Here is a 20,851-nt window from a genome sequence, read left to right on the forward strand (position 1 = left end):
CTGAATTGCCATCATCTCATGACAGTGTCCAATCCTAGATTAGTCCCTTCTCCTAATCTCACCTCAGAAACAACAACCAGTCAAGAACTGATCCCCAAATCCCCTAGCCCCTTCCTCACAATCCTTTAATAAGAATCCAAACTTTTCAGAAGGCATATGCCTTCTCGCCATTGTTGAAAAACGTGAAGGTGCTTTGAAGAGCCCTCTCGCTCTGCGTTGAGCCAATAAATTTGATTTTGTTGGACTACATGTTTGTTTCTGTTGGCCTTTGTCTAATAAGGACTTAAAGTCATATTTTTAATTTTATGTATTTCTATTTAAGTGGTGGAATAGAACTGATAATTATTGAGATTTAGGGTATAAATATGATAGAGGTTTCATAAGTAGAGTGTGGATGAATGAAAGTTACTGGAGTCAAGAAAGTAGAAGAAGTTTGAGGTCAGGTTATCGGTTAAGACATTCAAGTGGTTAGAAGTTGCCCTTGCTGATGACAAAGACAGAGATGGAGAGGAAAGTTGTGATGCAGGTGCTAAAGTCCTCAGGGAATGAGGAGAAGCAGGGAGATCAATGGGGCAGACAGGAGGTGCCACAGTTGGAATACCATAAATCTCAAAGGAGGAAAAGTTTGGGACTGAGGAGGAAGTAGAATAATCTGCAAAAGGTAATAATCTCTCAACTTGATGAATGTGATTTATCAGAGTCAACAAACTGAGTCACTTTGTTCTATTTGTCACATGTTTGAGATACATAAATAACTTCAATTAACTTTTATATGTAATTATATGCTATCTCACTTAAAATTATAACCAGCATATGAGATAGGAGTTATTAAATCCATTTTATAGATATTGAAATTGAGTCTCTAAGAGGTTAAACAGTTTTCCTGAGTTCATACACCTTAAACTGGACCCAGGTCTTCTGGTTATAAAGGCCACATTTGTTTTTTAAACTATTCAATTAGAGCATCATTTTTTTTCCAAGTCTCCACGGATTGATAATTTTTAGAAAGATAAAAAGCCAGAATTTCTAAAAATATTAAATAAGAAAAACTAAAATAGAAATTATAAACTCAATTTTGTGTGTGTGTGTGTGAGGAAGATTGGCTCTGAGCTAACGTCTGTGCCAACCTTCCTCTACTTTATGTGGCATCCCTCCACAGCATGGCTCGACAAGCAGTACTAGGTTCATGCCTGGGACCCAAGCCCGGGAACCTTGTCCACCATATTGGAGCATGCAAACTTTACCACTACACCAGCTTGTTGGTCCTAAACCCAAGTTTTAACTGTTACATTCAACAAACTTAAATTACTCTCTCAAATTGCTATAAAAAGTGCATATATGGGCCAGCCCTTGTGGCCTAGTGGTTAAGTTTGGTACCCTCTGCTTCAGCAGCCCAGGTTCAGTTCCCAGACATGAACCCACACTCCTCGTCTGTCAGTAATCATAAATGGTTGATATCGAACCTGAAATGAGTTTGCTCACCCATTGCACAGCAAGCCGATCTCTGACATCGGGTGTAGTGGAAGAAAGTAGGAATTTTATTATTGCACAGCACTGAGCAAGGAGAGAGGGCAGCAAATGCTGAAATCCAAAACTCCCTGAAAAGCTAAAAGGAAGGGTTTTTATTTGGGGTTTTAGGTAAGGGAGGTCGGAGCATATGGCCTTGCTGGTTGGAGCTTTCCCACCAGCCTGTCTTTGGCCTTGAGACTACTTGCAGAGAGGAGGGAGCCCATGACCTTGCTGGTCAGCAGCTTTCCCATCAGCCTGTATCTCTTTGTGGGGCGGAGATAATGAATCCAGGTGCTTGTCCTTGGTGGTGTATGTCTCCATGGAGGATAGTGGATTCTGGATCCAGGAAGCCAGGGAGCAAGCAGGGAATGAGTGTTTTGGTTTTAACCCCATATATGCTGGGTTTAACGTAGGGAAACTGATATCAGTGTTGGTATCATGGTTACCCTCAAATTCTGTCCTTATTGCATCATGGACTGATAATAAACTGCCAACTGGCACCAGTCCATGGACTACATTTTGAGTAACAGTGGACTGCGATTTGTTTCTGCTTACTTACTCATAGAACTCCATGGCTTTCTCCCCATTATCTAATGTCTTCAGTTAAGGGGACTGTTTTATCTACAGAAATGGAATTAGAGCCCTGCTGGCACTGACTTTTGTCCCCATGTCCAGTCAAATTTCTAGTGCAATAATTCTTTGTCCAAGTCTCTGGACAAAGCTTCCACCAGGATACTTGGAAATACATCTTTTGTTAATACCTGGACCTTCTATTTATGCCAACTTCCTTGACCAGGGAAGAGGCAAAGTTAGTCATTCTTTCTCCTACATTTCTGAAACAGCTTCTAGATGTCTTCATTGGACTACTGCTTACACTATGTGACAAATTCCATATGGGTTGGAGTTTTTTGTTTTGTTTTGTTTTGTGCTTTGGTGAGTGGGGACCCAATTTAGTTGGTTGACAGGCTGTATAAACCAATGATTAAAAGAATGATGGATGTACAAATTCTCAGAGCTTATAGAGTACTGGTCACTGCCACTGACCAAAAAGACCAATAAATCAATTTCATGTTGAAGAAGAACTGAACAGGATGCAGATCTTCTGACAACCATAGTTCTGGAGATTTGGCACCTGCTTCCTCTTATTCTGATGTTGGAATCCACTCTATTAAAAATTTTAAGTACTTTTGAATAGGACTGATGAAGTGAGGCAGCTTATGTACTGCAGAAAATATTTTGATGGTTTTAGGCTGAAGGACAAATTCCCACGTGGGGTCAGACAATCCTAGAAGGGTCTGGGACAAAGGAATGGTGCAAGAAGTAATTGAGTTCAACTCTGAATGGAACTAGAGGGTGAAAAATGGTGGCTGCATAAGCAAAATAAATCACTTTGAGATGCCTCTACCCACCAGAACTTGTCAAAAGAGCCACAGGAATCATGGATCCAAAGGTATCCCTTAGAGACATGTAAAGAAAGGTGAGGTACCTAATGTACTTGGCTATTTCCTGCTGCTTCAAGGGAATATGGGTGCTTTGATGTGTAAGAAGAACTTCTTGCATTGTTCTATTGATGGGTGGGAAGAAATGAGTTCCAGGGCACTTAAATAGGAGACAACCCTGTGTATACTGAATTCCAGAAAACATCGTCTTAATTTTTTTCTACTGCTAAATAGTCACTAAGTCAAAGTAATAATTTTTTTCCTCACTGTTCCCTCCTTCAACTCTAATGCTCCGTTTCAATTCAAATCAAATTTTATTTTAATTGGAAAGTACCTGGGCATCATCCTACTGACACCAATCAAGCAGACAGGATAATTGTCCTGAATGTTGGGCATGCTTCAGGAAAACCAAGAACTTTCCCCTTCATTTTCATTAAACAAGGAAGAAGGAATTTCAAATAACATCATGGCGTATAGGTGCCCCTTTGTGGAGGGTAGTCTGGCCTTAATGAGTCACCCTGCTCCACAAGTCATTTCTCCACAACAAATTCAAGGACCTTTTTCTCAAAGGGGCTAGAAATAACAGCCTTAGGGGATTTGTCATGTTCCGTTAAAGCCTTCCTTTCCTTCTCATCACACACACAAAGACACCCACCCTCATCCTCACACCATGTACGTAACTATGTTCCTTGACCCATCAGAGTATTCAGTGGTTTACATTGTCGAGTATTCAGCCCACAATACTTATAAAACTCAATGGAAAACATCTGCTTTATAAAGTTCTCTTTGGAATTCAGCATCAACAATTCTGGTTCTGAAAGGTGAGTGTAACATTCATGGATTTTCTTTAAATTTTTACTTGCTCAGGGAGAAATTAGAAATAAAAGAAACTCACCAACTTTAGCTCTTGACCCTGTGGAAACTGTAGCCTCAGCAAGAGATGCACGGCAGAATGGACATTCTGGGCACCCAAACCAAACTGCCCAGCAGTCCTCAGAGCAGTGCAAATGGTCTGCGGCAGCCAAAGCCACTGCTAAGCTTGTGTAACTGAAACTCTGAAAAGGAAATCAGGAAGAAACCACCTAATATTCAGGTTGGGTGAGGCTTGCCTATGCCCTCTTTTCATCATCAAAAGTGACCCATGCACTGAATGAAAGGATAGCTGAGAGTCAGAGATCCTGACCCAGGTGGACAAGCATTAATGGGATGCCAAAAGAAAGAGCTCTAAAAAGAACTCTAGGTGACCAGTGGAGAGGAAACAAGAATCAGCTGTCGTATTATGCATCTGAATGGCATAGTTCAGAGCTAAGAAGGCATCAGCTACTGTACTTCCTGACTTTTTTCTGGATTTGTGGTAAAATTCTCCTGACAAGTGTTGGAAAAAAATTATATTATGCTTCTCATTGAAAATTAAATAATCAAAAATCTACCAACACTTCATTTTTACTTAATGAAAAATAGTTTTTTACCTACCACGTATGACCAAACACCTTTGAGTACTTTACAGATTTCATTTCTTTTCATCTCACAACAAAGCTGCACTATAGGGCCAATTATTCCCATTTATGAATGGAAAAACCGAGTCAGAGAAATTAAGTGTCAGGTACAAGTTAAAACAGCTGTCCCATGGTGGCCCAGGATCTGAGTTTTCTGGCTCCAGTCTCCATGACTCTGCTGTCAGCACAGATTGAGGCTCACACAGCTTCAGTCAGAAGGCAAACAGTACTAATGCTGCTTAGTGCTTGGCCCCATTCCTCAGACCAGAGTATGTTCAGAGGCTTTCAAGGAAAATTGGGAGTGATCTGAAAAGTTGGCCACAGGTATAGTGGCCAAAGGAATTACAGATGCTTAATTTTAGAAGAAGGAAGGCAGCATAGGAACACTAGCTGTATTCAAATACTTCGAAGTTTTCTTAATAGAAAGGAGATGGTTTGTACCATTAAACTCATAAGGGATCAGTTGATAAAGATTAAAAACAGACTTTTAATGATGGAAGTAACACCAATGGCAGTAAGCTGCCTGTTATTACAGTAATCTAAGTGCACTTAATGAAGATCAGTCAGAGAAGAGATAGAACACACTCTTTAATGAGCTGCAGGTTCTCACCTATTCAGTTCATTATACCTCACAATTCATTCAGTCAAAGAACTAAGTCCCACCATTGGACATACTAAATGATTTATTATTCTAAAGTAAAAAAAAATTAAATTTTTAAGAAATGAAGACACTTTGAAGATAATTGGTACTATTTATCATTTATGATAAATTTTAAAATCTTAAGAACTGACATAATGTTGTTAGCAGTCTTTCTATGAAAATTAGAACCAATAACACTGAGCAGAAAATTCCAGTGTCATGTTAACGTGACTCTTAAAAGCACAAAAGTTTCAAGGAAGCATATCTGGGGAGATAAGCTTAGAAAAGTAATCAGGGATACATTATGAAACTCTGTGAATACCATACTAGGAGTTTGATATATATATTCCATCTAGTATTTTGGTTATGAAGATTACTCAGGAATTTTGGATTATTTTACTGACAATATTAAGGAAAAATGTAAGTCACAAAATGCAATATATACTATGATTACAAATATGTAAATACTACTTACAAATGCCCCCAAATTAAAATAAATCCAAATAGATTGTGAAGGATTGTTAAAGATTTGTTGGTGAGTTTTTCTTTAGTTGTTAATTACACGTAAAAAAATTAAAAGAAAATGCATGCACAAAGTATTTGTAAATCTGTAAATCTTACCTGTAGGAATTGTTATTTAGCTGAAATTAATAGAAAGAAAATATGGGCAAGAGAGAAATTTTTAGATCACTAAAATAAATTGCAATTTGAAACTTTTTATTTTATAATATTTGAAAGAAATGCTTTAAAAAATTTATACTTTTAATAAATATAACTTTCTTTTCTAATTTTCACTGAATCTTTAGTATGCCCTGGAATTTTTGGATTAGACTGTAGTACTTTCTCTGGGTCTTCCCTTATTATTTATCATTAATTTTACTGTCTCAGGACTGCTTCAAAACACAGGAACTTTGCCTTTGTCACAACACAAGGGCAATACATGAAGGTAATAAGCTTTTTAATGAAAATGCAGCCAAGACTCAACAAAACATTGACCACTGAGCACCTTGGTTTAGGATTTTCATGATTGCAAATCACGGAGATATACTTACCTTAGAGCATAGAATTTACTTCTTTTGAGTATGCCTTAAGAAAAATACCTAGGCATGGAATTAATTTAAAAATGTATTACATTTTATTTTATCCTCCTGACGCTTCATCCAATTTGTGGGATTAGTAGTTCTGATAGTAAAAAGTTTTGAACATTTAAATGTGCAAAATTAATGGATGATTAAATTAAGATCTAGTCACTCAATGCATTATCATGCAGATCTCAAAAATTATGTTTGTGAAGAAATATAATGTTATAAAATTCTTCTTCTGAAATGTAAAGTAAAAATACCAGTATGAAAAATTTATCTACAATGTTATAAAAAGCTATCTTAAAATATATCCAAAGTGAAAAATTCCTGGAAAAAATTACCAAATGTACAATACTTGACCTGTGTGATAATAGCCAGATTTGAGAGTAATGTTTCTTTTGAATTTTAAAGTGTTTTTCACCAACATGGTTGTACAATTTTTATTTAGAATCAAAATAAGCTATTACTTTGCTTATACTATTATTACTATCTTCAGTGTCTTTCTTCTCTACAAGGCCTGTTTCCTCTGGAGAGGGAACCCAGTTATATTCTCTGTGGTACCCCACAGCATATTCATTACAACAATCATGCATTCACTCTTAACAAATTTTTCTTCAGCGCATTTTATTCCCATGCACTAGTTATGTGATACAGGGATAAAATACACAGTTATTGACAAGAATATGTAACTAATGATTGGGAAGAGTGAAGCGCAAGTAAGCAAACAACAACAAAAACCATAACCTAGTATAAATAATGGCAATCTAGACATCTTCAAAACTGATGTCAACACAAATAAAAGTTATCTGATTAATGCTTAAAAGTCAGAGAAGGCTTTGGAGAGAAACGAATCTTGAAGAATGAGTAGAAATAACCCAGAGTAATCATGGTGGGAGGTTGGGAGCTATCCAAACAGGAGAAAAAGGAACAAAGGCAAAAGAGACTGGACTGCCTTGTGGGGACTCTAAATGGTTCAGGAAGGTTGGATGAGTGCATGTTGGATGGAAATAACCTGAGAGACCAGCAATCTCTCTGGTATGTATGTAGCACTTTCTGATACATACAGCAGAAACATACATACAGTTTTGAAGATGTCTAGATTGCCATTATTTATACTAGGTTATGGTTTTTGTTGTTGTTTGCTTATTTACACTTCACACTTCCCAATCATTAATTACAGCAGGGCATGTATCAGAAAGTGTGCACTGTGCTGTGCTAAAAAGGTTAGGTTTCATCTTGAAGGCTTGAGAAAGCACTGAAAGACTTAAAAGAATCCCTTTGGCATCATCTATTTTTTTCACTTTGGCAAGAGATCACTGTGGCAGATGTACTGTGAATTTTAAGGGGATAAGAATGAATACAGAAGGTAAACAGATAAATACAATAAAGAGGAGAATGACCAGGGCCTTGACTAAAGTAGGGACGCTACGAATGGAAGTGAGGAGATGAAGAAATAAAATTGGGAGCTAAAATGTAGGTAGAATCAGTAGGATTTTTATTAGATGTGGGACAATGAGAAGAAGAAGGCTGGGATGATTCTCACATTTCAGACGTGACAGATTGGGTGGACAGTCTTGTCATTCCACAGATATAGAATATAGGAAAACTGGTCCAAGAAAAGGATGAGTTTAGTATGGAGGAAGCTGAGTTTGGAGTATCTGTTGGATTTCCAATTGGAGACTTCCAATACATAATTGAAACTGTAGTTCTGGACCTTGGGAGAGAGATCTGTTTAGGAGACAAGGTTAGAGATGTGTTTTAAAATAAGTATTAGATAAAGAAAAGAATATAACTGAGATCCCAGAAAGTGAGATCATATCTTTTTCCTTTTATGCAAAGAAAAAAAGTCCTGTGAGCACCATATTTACAGGCTGGGCAGAGGACGAAATCACTGTAAATGAGTCTGAGGCATAATCAAAGAACACCAGGAATGCGTTGAAAGAAAGCACAAAACTAATGAACATTCCCATTTTCCTCAACAGGAAAAATTCACAAAAGAGATGGTGAGAAACCGCACCAGTGTGACAGAGTTCATCATTTTGGGGCTAACAAAGGACCCTACACTCTGTGTCATATTCTTTGTGATATTTCTAGGAATCTATGCTGCCACCTTAGTAGGCAATATAAGCATAATCACTCTAATAAGAAGCTGTCCACAGCTTCACTCTCCCATGTACCTCTTCCTCAGCCATTTGGCTTTTGTGGACATCGGCTATTCCACATCAGTCACACCTCTAATGCTTGTAGGATTCCTTGGACATGAAATGGCCCTCCCAGTCACTATCTGTGAAGCTCAGCTCTATTCTGTGGTCACATTTGGGACAGCTGAGTGCTTCCTGCTGGCTGCCATGGCCTATGACCGCTATGTGGCCATCTGCTCTCCCCTGTTCTACTCCACCCACATGTCTCCGAGAATCTGCATTCTCTTTGTGGGGACTTCCTATCTGGGTGGGTGTGTGAATGCTTGGACATTTACTAGCTGTCTATTGCGTCTGTCTTTCTGTGGACCAAATCAAGTAGATCATTTTTTCTGTGATTTCTCCCCTTTGTTGAAACTTTCCTGCTCAGATATCTCCATTATTCAAATTATCCCTTCTATTTCTTCTGGCTCCATCATCGTGGTTACTGTGTTTGTCATAGCTCTCTCTTACGTCTGCATCCTCATCACCATCCTGAAGATGCGTTCCATTGAAGGAAGACACAAGGCCTTCTCCACCTGCACATCCCACCTCACTGCAGTTACTCTCTACTATGGAACTATTACCTTCATTTATGTCATGCCCAAGTCCGGCTACTCAACTGACCAGAACAAGGTGGTGTCTCTGTTCTACACAGTGGTGATCCCCATGTTGAACCCCCTCATCTACAGTCTGAGGAACAGAGATGTAAAGGAGGCTCTGAGAAAGACAATTGTCAGAATATATTCTTAGGATCCATTCTTAGCATTTCAGGTGACGTGTAAAATTTTTGCTTACCAGCATCACACTTAGGACCTACAAAATGCTAACTGCTTAAAGTGAAACCACACGTTTTTTAACTCTCACTTATATATACTTGTAAACTACTTGAGGGAGACCTTGAAATCAGTATAATGATAGGAGTAATTATCATTATTATTGAACACCTTTAGGTGCCAAGTACTTTTTAAAATTTAATTTATTTAGCAAACAATAATTTGAACTAACTATGTGCCAGGCCTTGTTCTAAGGCCATTGCATATATTAACTGGTTTATCCCTCATGAAAACCCTGTGAAATAGCACTATTATTTCTTTTTACAAACAAATAATCTGAGGTACAGAGACGTTAAGAACATTGCCCCAAATCATGCAGCTGGAAAGTTGTGGGACCACATACCTCCTAAAGCAATCTATAGATTCAACACAATCCCTATCCAAGTTCCAACAACATTTTTCACAGAAATAGAGCAAAGAACCCTAAAATTTATATGGAACAACAAAAGACCCCCAGTAGCCAAAGGATTCCTGAGAAAAAGAACAAAGCTGGAGGTATCACACTCCCTGATTTCAAAATATACTACAAAGCCATAGTAGCCAAAACAGCATGGTACTGGCACAAAAACAGACACACAGATCAATGGAACAGAATCGAGAGCCCAGAAATAAACCCACACATTTATGGACAGCTAATATTCGACAAGGGAACCAAGAGCATACGATGGAGAAAGGAGAGTCTCTTCAATAAATGGTGTTGGGAAAACTGGACAGCCACAGGCAAAAGAATGAAAGTAGACCATTCCCTTACACCTTGCACAAATATCAACTCAAAATGGATTAAAGACTTGGATGTAAGACCCAAAATCATGAAACTTCTAGAGTACGGTCTTTGACATCAGTCTTAGCAGCATATTTTCAAGTCCCATGTCTGACCAGGCAAGGGAAACAAAAGAAAAAATGAACAAATGGGACTACATCAAACTAAAAAGCTTCTGCACAGCAAAGGAAACCATCAACAAAACAAAAGGACAAGCTAATAATTGGGAGAAGATATTTACAAACCATATATCAGATAAGGGGTTAATATCCAAATTATACAAAGAACTCATACAACTCAACAACAATAAAACCAACAATCCAATTAAAAAATGGGAAAAAGATCTGAACAGAGATTTCTCCAAAGAAGATATACGGATGGCCATCAGGCATATGAAAAGATGCTCAACATCATTAGCTATCAGGGAAATGCAAATCAAAACTACAATAGGTATCACCTCGCTCTGGTCAGAATGGCTATAATTAACAAGACAGGAAACAACCAATGTTGGAGAGGATATGGAAAGATGGGAACACTTGTACAGTGCTGGTGGGAGTGCAAACTGGTGCAGCCACTATGGAAAGCAGTATGAAGTATCCTCAGAAAATTAAGAACACATCTACCATATGATCCAGCTATCCCACTGCTGGGTATTTATCCAAAGAACTTGAAAACACAAAGGCATAAAGATACCTGCACCCCTATGTTCATTGCAGCATTATACACAATAGCCAAGACTTGGAAGCACCCTAGGTGCCCATCAAAGGACAAATGGATAAAGAAGATGTGGTATTTATACACAATGGAATACTACTCAGCCATAAGAAATGATGAAATTTGGCCATTTCTGACAACATGGATGGACGTTGAAGGTACTATGCTGAGTGAAATAAGCCAGAGGGAGAAAGTCAAATACTGTATGATTTCTCTCATAAGTAGAACATAAAAACAATGACAAACAAACACATAGCAACGGAGAATGGATTGGTGGTTACCATGGGGGAAGAGGGGAGGGCAAAATGGGTGATTAGGCTCACATGTGAGGGGATGGACCATAATTAGTTTTGGGGTGGTGAACATGATGTAATTTACACAGAATTTGAAATATATTATGATGTACATCCAAAAGCTATATAATGTAATAACCCAATGTTACTGCAACTAAAAATAAATAAATAAAATGCGAAAAAAAAAAAAGTTGTGGGACCAGTGTTTGAATGCGAAAGTCTGGGTCCAAAATTGCTATGTTTCTCCATATAATTTTCACAGCAATCCCATGATGTTGCTATTGTAATTTACCTCAATTTACAAATTAGACTACTAAATATTAGAGAGATCAAATAATTTGGAGAAACGTGTAAGCAAATCCTCTGGTTCTATGCACTTTATACTATAACATCACAGGTGGTCTAATGACTTTAGCACTATTACTGATCTAGAGGCTTTGAGCAGGGTAATCAAGACTAAGCTGTTACTGTGTATCATTCTTTTGAACAAACTCCACCTCCAAGAATGTCCAGGTTGTGAAGACTCCAAAAAAATATGAGGTTGGGAAAACTGGACTGATTCCCATCTCTTAGGAAATCATGTCTGGACACCACAATTATATGATTTGACTAGAGGTCTATCCATAATTAAACACATGTGAAAAACAAATAGTCCCATTTGGCATAAGGTAGTCTCCTTTATTTGTAGGAATTGAAAATGGTACTTTAAATCTAAGCATTACAATTAATATGTTAACAAAAATCATAGTTCTATAGTGTGGATTTATAAAGAAATTAGAACACATGAAAAAGATAGAAATGTTGTCAAAGATTGCACTAGATGTTTTTCTTGAGTAATGGTCTGCCCTCATTTACATCATCACTATGAGACAGGAAAGAGTGAGGAGAGATTTTTCTGGAATACAGGAACTCCCTACTCAAAGCATATACTGGGACAACTGTTTAGAGCTTTGGAAAGCAAGATTTAGACCATAAAAGTCTTTGTCTCATGGTAAAGGAGTGAGAGAAGTGAAGATTGGAAGATATAAGAATAAAATCTAACAAAATGGAAAATATTTATAATATACTGCTAAGTAAAAATGTAGAGTATCTACAATATTTTTGCAAATTTTAAGTGGAAAATACCTAACAAAGACTAAAAGATCGAATGGATAAATTAAAATGTGAAATGATTAAATAATGGGTGAAGGAAAACTATTTCTCTACTCACAACACTTTTAACAGCAAATATGTGGTGTTTTTTCCATTCTACCAACCAAGTGGAAAACCAATATTTTCTAAGTATCCTAACATTAATCTGATGCCCTAGTCTTTAATTCAATTGGATGTAACTACCAGGAGGTAGTGTCAGACTTCACAGGTTTACGGACTCAGTCCCACAAGCCTGCCCTTACTTCAGACACCAATAGCAAGCAATGGGTCCCCAGGGTATCCACACTTCTGTCCAACTTGGCTACAAAGTGAAGGGTTCCCACAATCCTCTTACAGGTTTGATAATTTGCTGAGATGGCTCACAAAACTCATGGGAACATTTACTTACATTTACCAGTTTATTATAAAAGATATTATACAGGATACAAATTAGCAGCCAGATGCAGAAATACATCGCAGGAGTTCTGGAAGTGTCCCCAGGGCAGGAGCTTCTATCACCATAAGTTGAAGTGTACCACCCTCTTGGCACGTGGGTGTATTTAACAACCCAGAAACTCTCCACTTTGTGATTTAGGATTTTTATGGAGGCTCTATGACAAATATTAACTCAATCTTCGGCCCTTGTCCTACCCCCCTCCCCCCTCAGAATATGGTGTGGGCAAATAATTTCAAGCTTCTCATCATAGTTTGGTCTTTCTGGTGACCAGCCTCCATCCTGAGGCTATCCCAGAGACCACCAAGAGTCATCTCATTAGAACGAAAGATGCTCCTATCACCCAGAATATTGCAGAGGATTTAGGAGCTTTGTGTCCGGTACTGGGGTCAAAGACCAAATATTGGAACAAATGATACTCCTAGCACCCCTATCACTCAAGAAATTACAAGGATTTTAGGAGCTCTGTCTCCAGAACCAGGGGCAGAAACCAAAGATATATTTCTATTATGTCACACTCTACCTCCTAGTGATCATAAAAGTCTAAAGATACTGACATATTACTAGAATCCCATTGAGTCATTAATGATTATTTGCTCCATTATCATATCAGAGGAAAATGTTTACCAGGGCAAGGCTATTCAGATTTACAGACTTCCATTTGATATTGTTGAATTCTAAAAGCAGGAATGGTTTCAGCAATATATGGCCTTCACCCTTTCAGGCATCTGGTACCATTGAGCTAAGAGACAATATCATCTCTTGCTCTGAGCCTCTTTTGAGGTGTTAATGTAATATTGATTTTTTACAAACAGCATTTGAAATTATCCTGTAAAAATTCCAGGCATATGTTGACTCCCATGACATCTCAGAGCTTCAATTATGTGAATCCTAAAGTCCTGAATATAAAGATTGACTTTCCTCTGGACACTTTGGATCCATATCTCAGAGATCAGAGTGTTCATAGGTGTTCTGTGTTTTACCTCAGGTATCATTTGGGTTTTGCTAACAGGTAATTGATTTGAGTCAAAGACCAGTGACAAACTGTAATTTCCAGATCTGTTAAGATTTACATGTACTTATTGGCATGTTTATGAATAATTCAGGGAGAAGGTAGGGGTAGGGACCTTAAACATTGATAATTTCCTGACATTGTGATCTCAAAGTCTCTGAGAAATATTTGATCAAGACCTTGAAGTCATTTTACAGGTAGATATGTAATAGTCATTTATCCATTCATTTCAAAAATACTTATTGAGCTTTTATTATATTCTGGGAACTCAGCAAACACTAAAGATATGTTGATGAATAGAACAGAGTTCTCATGCAGTTTAGATTTTAGTAGGAGAGACACTAAGGAATAAATAAACACTATAAATACAGAACATGATAAGTGGTATGAAAGAGACAAGTCGATTGGGTTGATATGATGCATAAAGGGTAACTATGGAGGTGTGGGTAGTGTTACCTTAGAGAAAGTGACAAGGAAGGCCACTTGGAGGAGAGTATAGATGAGTGGAAAGTTGAAAGATGAGGAAGACCTATTGAGATGGAGAGTGGGGGAAAGCTGCCAGACAGAAAATGATAAGTGCAAAGATCCTAATCATTTCAAGAAATAAAGAGGCCATGGTAAACCAGGAGGAGAGAGGTACTTGAAAAGGGTTAGATTATGGGGAGCTTCATAGACAGTGGAAAAGCATTTGGATTTTATTCTAAAAGGAATGAGAAGCCATTGAGTGGTTTTAAAAAAGTAGGTCTAATCGAATGTGACTGTTTTTAAAGATCACTCTGGTTGTTGTATGGAAAATTGATTATAGCAGGGAAGAGTGGGAGCTGGGGACCAATGAGTTAATTGTCAAGAATTGAGATGATGGTGCATTGGGCTAGGGTAACAGCTGTGTGATTAGAGAGAAATCAGTCTATTCAAGAAACGGTTTAATTAAAGAACCAGAAAGGGCTAGCTGATGGATTAGTGCTGGGGGTTAAATATTTAAAAAAGGAGTTGAGGAAACCTCAGAAAATTTTGGCTTAGATTAACCAGTGAATGTGAATGGGATAAATGTATTAGCTGAGAAAAATGATGTTCACGTTGTCAATTACTACATAACAAATCACTCAAAACTAAGTGACTTAAAACAAAACCAATTTATTATATTACATTATTTTGTGAATCAGGAATTAAGTTTGGGTTTGACTCAGCATTTCTTCTCCTCCAAATGGCATTAACAGGAATCAGTTATATTCAGATGGTATCTGATATGTCTAGAGAGTCCAAGACGATTTCCCTTGTATGTCTGGCACCTTGGCAAGGATTACTTGAAAGCCTGTCCTTCTCCATGCAGTCTTAGAGTGTCTCTATATGGTCTTACCAGCAGAGTAGCTGAATTTCTCACATGGTGGCTTAGGACTCCAATAGCAGCTGTCCCCAGAGACTAAAAAGGAAGCTTCAGTGTTTCCTATGACCTAGCCTCAGGAGACCCAGTACATCATTTGCAGTGTCTCCAATTGGTACAACAAATCACTAACGTCAGACCATATCCTAGAGGAGGGAAATTAGATCTCACCTTTCAATGAGAGAAGTAGAAAGACTTTGCAACCATCTCCAATCTATCACAGTCCTTCTGAGCACAATAATTTGCATACTTACCACATGCCAAAATACATTCATATCCTCTCACGTTCCCCCCCAAATATCATACCATTAAAGAATCAGTATTGAGTCCATCATCATGAGATATAAACCAGGTTCTGCCATGGGTGAGATTCTTTGGCTACTCCTCTTCAAATACAGTCCCTTTTGTTTTGAAGACCTGGAAACTAAAGGCCTAGCATTCTTGAAAAGACCATTCAAATGTCACTTCCCCTCAAAAGTCTACCCAAACTTCCCTGCCTATGTTAGTCATTTCTTCTAGATTCACATCCTATTTTATTGAAATAAGGTTTTCTTTTTCTTTCCTTTTTTCCTTTTTTTAAAGCTTGACTCCTATTGTAGATAAGCAGTGAGTAGTTTTAAAATTTTGTATCCCCTGTCTTGTTCATAAGTCTAGTGAATGTAGGTTTTTAAATAAGATTCTTTCAATGACCATAGAAAAAAATGGAATTCCATCTTCTCCAGAAATCCATTCATAATAATTATTGTGGTTCGTTTACTAATTCCTCCATAATCCTTTTCCTTTGCTCTATTTACCATTTATTTTACTTGGACACGTACTAAAGATAGCTGGCTGCTCTCTAAAGAAGTTTTAAGAATCTTGTCACGCAGCAGTGTAAATGCTTGTATAGAAGCTTTCTACATGCTCACTAGTTGAATTTGTGAATGGTGAACAAAGAAACCTCTGAAAATGCCAGTAGTAGTTGTTTACAGTATAAGAGAAACAGATTATAATTTTTCATTTTAACTACTCCCCCAATTTACTGTACTATTAAATCACATTTGACTTATACAAGTGATTAGGTACTAAGGGGCATATCAGAATGCCCAGGAGATTCCATCCATATTTACTGCAAGTTCCTGGCAAGACTCTGCAAGGAGAAATCTCCAGGATATTAGAATATATGTAATTTTCACCATATTTCTCATTAATTTTGGTCAAGAACTTTTTAATTTTGTGATCTTTTTCATTTCATACGTTTGACTTGAAGACTCTGTTTTTTTTTCATATTCTAATAGTGGCGTAGTGATAGAAGATTATGTTAGCATGGCATTCTTTCCATTCTTCTCAATGACCCTGTCAGGCACTGGAGAACAAGAGGGCTATAACATTTTTTTCAGCCCTGTTTGTTTTTCCCAGGCCATCCCCTCTTTATTCACCTGGATTTTGCCTTGAGTTTGCCATCCTATTCTCTATTCGCAGTTCTTCAAAATTTCGCCCATGCAGTTTTCTGGATTCCATCTCCACCAGAAGCAGGGAATTGACAACACTCTTAATTTCCAACTTATCTTTCCAATAGTTTCCTTAATATTTACCAAAAGACTATTAGCATCTACAGGTACTAGATTATTAGAAAATGTAGAATAATATTCACTGTAAAGAGAAAAAAATCTAATTCCCACCTTGTACAGAAGGAAAATCACCTACCAATCTATTAAACTCACGAGGTATTAAGCTGGAAGAAGAATTTACGGTCTCACAACTCAGGTATGGCTTTCTGCAATTCTTCCTTTGATTTCATTATCTCATAATTCACAGATAAGTTTTAAGGCAGTTTTTCCCTTTTGATGCCTGTGATGAGTCCCCTCTGATATTAGAGTTTCCCACAACATAAAAGGTTGTGTCTTCTGCATTCCTTAAGGACGGAGTTCAACATGATGAAGGTTTTAATGAGAGTCCTTAGGCCACTGGAGTCTACTATCTTGAGACTGCTGCTTTAGAAACCAGCACTCTTATGCTCTGTGGATTTATTATCCAATGTGATGTCTTCAAAAATGTTTTAAAATCCTGATATACCACAGAGACTTTTTAGTGATATTTGCACTTATTCTCTGAATAAAAACTGAAATAATGGAAATTTAACTTGTTAAAAATATTTTTGGGGATGTAGGTCTATTCTCAGGGATATTTTACTTCCTGCACAATATCATTTATTTTATAATTCTGAAAATTTGCCAAATCCCTCATGAATCCTCTTCCCTATATACAAGACAAGGGAATGGCATGTCATAAGGAGCCATTGCCTGGGAAACATTCAGAAGAAGATGAGTAGGAAGAAGATCAACACACAGTATAAGCACTGTGACTTCTTTCTCCCAGGCAACTCTGCTGCAGAAGAGCTTGTTGCAGAGGAAAATCCCCTTTCCTCCAAATCCCCGATTCTGCACTGCCATACGTGATATCCACACATGGCTCCCAATTGCCTCTCTCATCAGCTTGGCCTTCAGTCTTCCACCATCTTCCACCTAATGTGCTACCAAGTCTTATCTCCAGTGTCTGTTCTCCTAACCTCAATACTTGAGGCAAAGCAGTTAACACACTACCTGCTGATTAAATTGTGCACTTTCCTTATTCTGTATGCTGCTCTGCCTGAAAATCTCTTCTGCTAACTTCACTCACCCAAACTCTCACCCATTCTTTAAGGCTTAGCACAAATGCTACCTCATCCAAGAAGCCCCTTTCTTGAATAATATATAAAAAACAAAAAAGAAATTGCAATCATTAAGAATGAGTTTCGCAAGGAGAGACACATACTTTGAATGGTCTCCACTGGACACCAGAACACAATGATAACCAGTGTGGTATAGCAATCTAGGTAGCTGTAGATAATAATAAATTGGGACTTTTTAAATTATATAGATAGCTTTTTGTCTTTCCTTGATCTCCCTTAAAAGTTCAGTGAAGATTTCACTAAACTTTGAAAGCCAACTGCTAATGTATTCTTTCATGAACTACTCTTGGCTGAAAGGAAAGTAATTGATTGAAAATATCTGGGAATGCATGCCATCACTCCTGGGGGGGCTAAGGTCAACGATTGAATTAAACAGTGATTTAGAAACAACAACCACAAAAAAATCCTATTATTACAAGGTAGGACAACTCTGATCCTTGTGGGATCAGACTAAAGGTATTCTTCAGCAGAGCCCACATCTTTTTCTGGCTTCTCCTCATGCCTCATCTTGCTTCTTTATCACCCTTAAAGTTTTCCCTGAGATCATTTCTCACTAAATCATATGCATAAGACTTACTTTCTGAGGTTTGGAGAACTTAAGTTTCAATGCATACACAGAAATGAAGACTGCATATACTCTTTTATGCAGTCAAAATTTAAAAAAAAATAAAGTATAAACATCAGATTCTAGTTACAGGCTAAGATTCCTTCTCCCAGAGGGACTACTTATAACCCTTAACCATCATTGCCAGCCATATGCTCATACAGACTGAATTTCTGTGGGTCTTATTGCGCTTGCTCCTCATGGTGCTCAGATTTCTGTTTCCTAATAAATGGTCTTGATTACTAGAGATTGGTATTTTTCCTTATGCATCTATTCATAAGACAATTAGTCAATTCTGAGTTCATATCATTGATTTGCTACGGATGCGTGTGATATGACCTGAAAGACAGAGGGGGCACATGCTGCTGCTGCTCTGTGTCACTCTCCCTTAAATCGTCAGTCCATATTTGCTATTATCTTCACCCACTGCTCTTCCAAATGCAATGAAAGTCAGTTACAGGAGAGTAATGTAAATAACACTGTCATTTCATTCTAGAAAATGGAGCTAAAGACAGCAGAAACCCTCCCCTCAATTTTGAAGATATGTGCATGCTACATTTTCTTCATAACACTATTAACCAGCTTCCTGGAAATATTCACATAGAACATCAGTAATTTCATTCATTCTTTCATTCAAAAAATTATGTTGTGTGCTCTTATATTACAGGAAACAATAAGTTTTGGAGAGGGAACCCTCAGACACTGCTTGTGGGAGTGAAAACTGGGGCAGCCACTATGGAAAACAGTATGGAGATTCCACAGAAAATCAAGAATAGATCTACCATATGATCCAGCTATTCCACTGTTGGGTGTTTATCCAAAGATCTTAAAAACACAAGTGGAAAAAGATACATGCACCCCTACGTTCATTGCAGCATTATTCACAATAGCGAAGACTTGGAAGCAACCTAGGTACCCATCAAGGGAGGAATGGGTAAAGAAGATCTGGTATATATACTCAATGGAATGCTACTCAGTCATAAGAAATGATGATGTACAGCCATGACAACACGGATGGACCTTGAGAGTATTATGATAAGTAAAATAAGTCAGAAGGAGAAAGTCAAATACCATATGATCTCACTCATATGTAGAAGATAAACACAACAACAAATAAACACACAACAATAGAGATTGGATTGGTGGTTTCCAGAGGGGAAGGTGGGAGGGGGGAGGGTGAAAGAGGTATTTAGGCACATGTATGTGGTGGCTTATAATTAGTCTGTGCTGGTGAACGTGATGTAATCCACACAGCATTTGAAATATATTATGATGTACACCTGAAATTTATATAATGTTATAAACTAATGTTACCACAATAAAAAAGTAATATTATAAATAAAAAAGGAAGCTTCTGAAAAATAAAATAAAATAACAGTATTTTCATAGAAGATGACATTAAAAAGCTGAATCAGTGCTGACTTTTATTCTGATTAGGTTGGAAGAAAGTTAAATGTACTTTTCCAAAGACTTGATAAATATGTACCATTTCTCCACATTTGGACAATGACTCATGAGCAGCAATTAAATGTAGCTACCAGAACAACCCTCCAGTTCAGTCTAGTGGGAAAGGATGATTAATAACACAGACCAAGCTGTCCCCAGGGTGCCTCTTGGGAGGTAGATTGATTTACAGTGTCTACTGTTCAAAGTTTTGGCAAGGGGAAGGGACAAGAGAGTCAGGAAAGTGGTTTAAAATCAACAAGCAGCATCAAATTCCTGTAGGTCTTGTTGCTATTTCAAAGAAATTAGGCATTCAAAGTCCACTACATCTCCCTGCAAGAGTGGTAGTTTGCCATACTGGAAATGGGGTTCCAGGGATAGAAATCAACTGTTTCTTTCCGTCTATAGAAGTGGAACAACACAAACATGGTGAATTTATCACAAAATGCTGGGCCACAAACATCTCCCACAGAGTTTTTCCTCCAGGACTGAGAGGGCCACAGGAAATAATGGGGAAAATATTACATTGTCATATTCTCCATCACTAGTTCCCCTGAGTATTATAAGGAAAGTAGGATTTATCATCAATACAAATGTAAAAGGAATAACAATCATACTGAGAGTTTCCAAATCTAGATGTGCCAGTTTCTCCTGAAGTTTTTGGTTTTTCCTATTGGAAAAGCCAGGCAGAAAATGGAATGGGTGGGAGTGAGAATGTATAACTTTCTTTTCTTCTCAACTCCTCAATCCCACATCCTTATCTCCTTGCTGTCTTCCTTTCCTTCCCTGACAACTGTGCCCGAAACTGAACCCCACATTGGATAGAAAGTTCTTGTGTTACATGCTGCCATCTGAGACACAGAGTGGCTATTTTAAGAACTGATAGAAATAGAAATGTGACTGGGTAAAATATTCTAAGTCACTTGAGTTAATTTCTGTCAAGGCTGTGCTGCAAAGCAATGCTTTCCATAAGTATATCATTCAGAAACTATCCTGGAAGTTTTCCTGAGAGCTCAAGACTTGATCAGGACATCAAGACAAAAATATGCCATTCTGGAATGGAGGAGACTCTCAATGAATATCTCAAGCCTTAATTTACTGTCAAGTATAGGATAACTGTACAAATTTCAACTCTATAAATTTATTTATCATGTCTACTCATTGATATGG

General features: G+C 37.6%; 1 protein-coding gene across 2 annotated transcripts; it reads left to right on the forward strand.

The window, feature by feature from the left end:
* The first annotated feature begins 1,851 nt into the window (after nucleotides 1-1,851).
* On the forward strand, nucleotides 1,852-9,096 carry LOC103547280 (olfactory receptor 5P1). 2 transcript variants are annotated; one of them, XM_008514382.2, is made up of 2 exons: nucleotides 1,852-1,862; nucleotides 8,181-9,096. In XM_008514382.2, exon 2 carries the CDS (start codon nucleotides 8,338-8,340, stop codon nucleotides 9,094-9,096), a length of 759 nt encoding a protein of 252 aa, XP_008512604.2. In that variant the 5' UTR covers nucleotides 1,852-1,862; nucleotides 8,181-8,337. The 2 variants fall into 2 exon arrangements, with proteins under 2 accessions (XP_008512604.2, XP_070482832.1); XM_070626731.1 differs by lacking the exon at nucleotides 1,852-1,862 and having other exon boundaries at nucleotides 8,167-9,096.
* The last annotated feature ends 11,755 nt before the right edge of the window (nucleotides 9,097-20,851 follow it).

The sequence above is a fragment of the Equus przewalskii genome, chromosome 6, assembly GCF_037783145.1.
Source record: "Equus przewalskii isolate Varuska chromosome 6, EquPr2, whole genome shotgun sequence".
NCBI lineage: Eukaryota > Metazoa > Chordata > Mammalia > Perissodactyla > Equidae > Equus > Equus przewalskii.

Coding starts and splice junctions, on each gene's coding strand:
- LOC103547280 (XM_070626731.1), top strand. CDS start 8,167: ATGGTGAGAAACCGCACCAGTGTGACAGAGTTCATCATTTTGGGGCTA.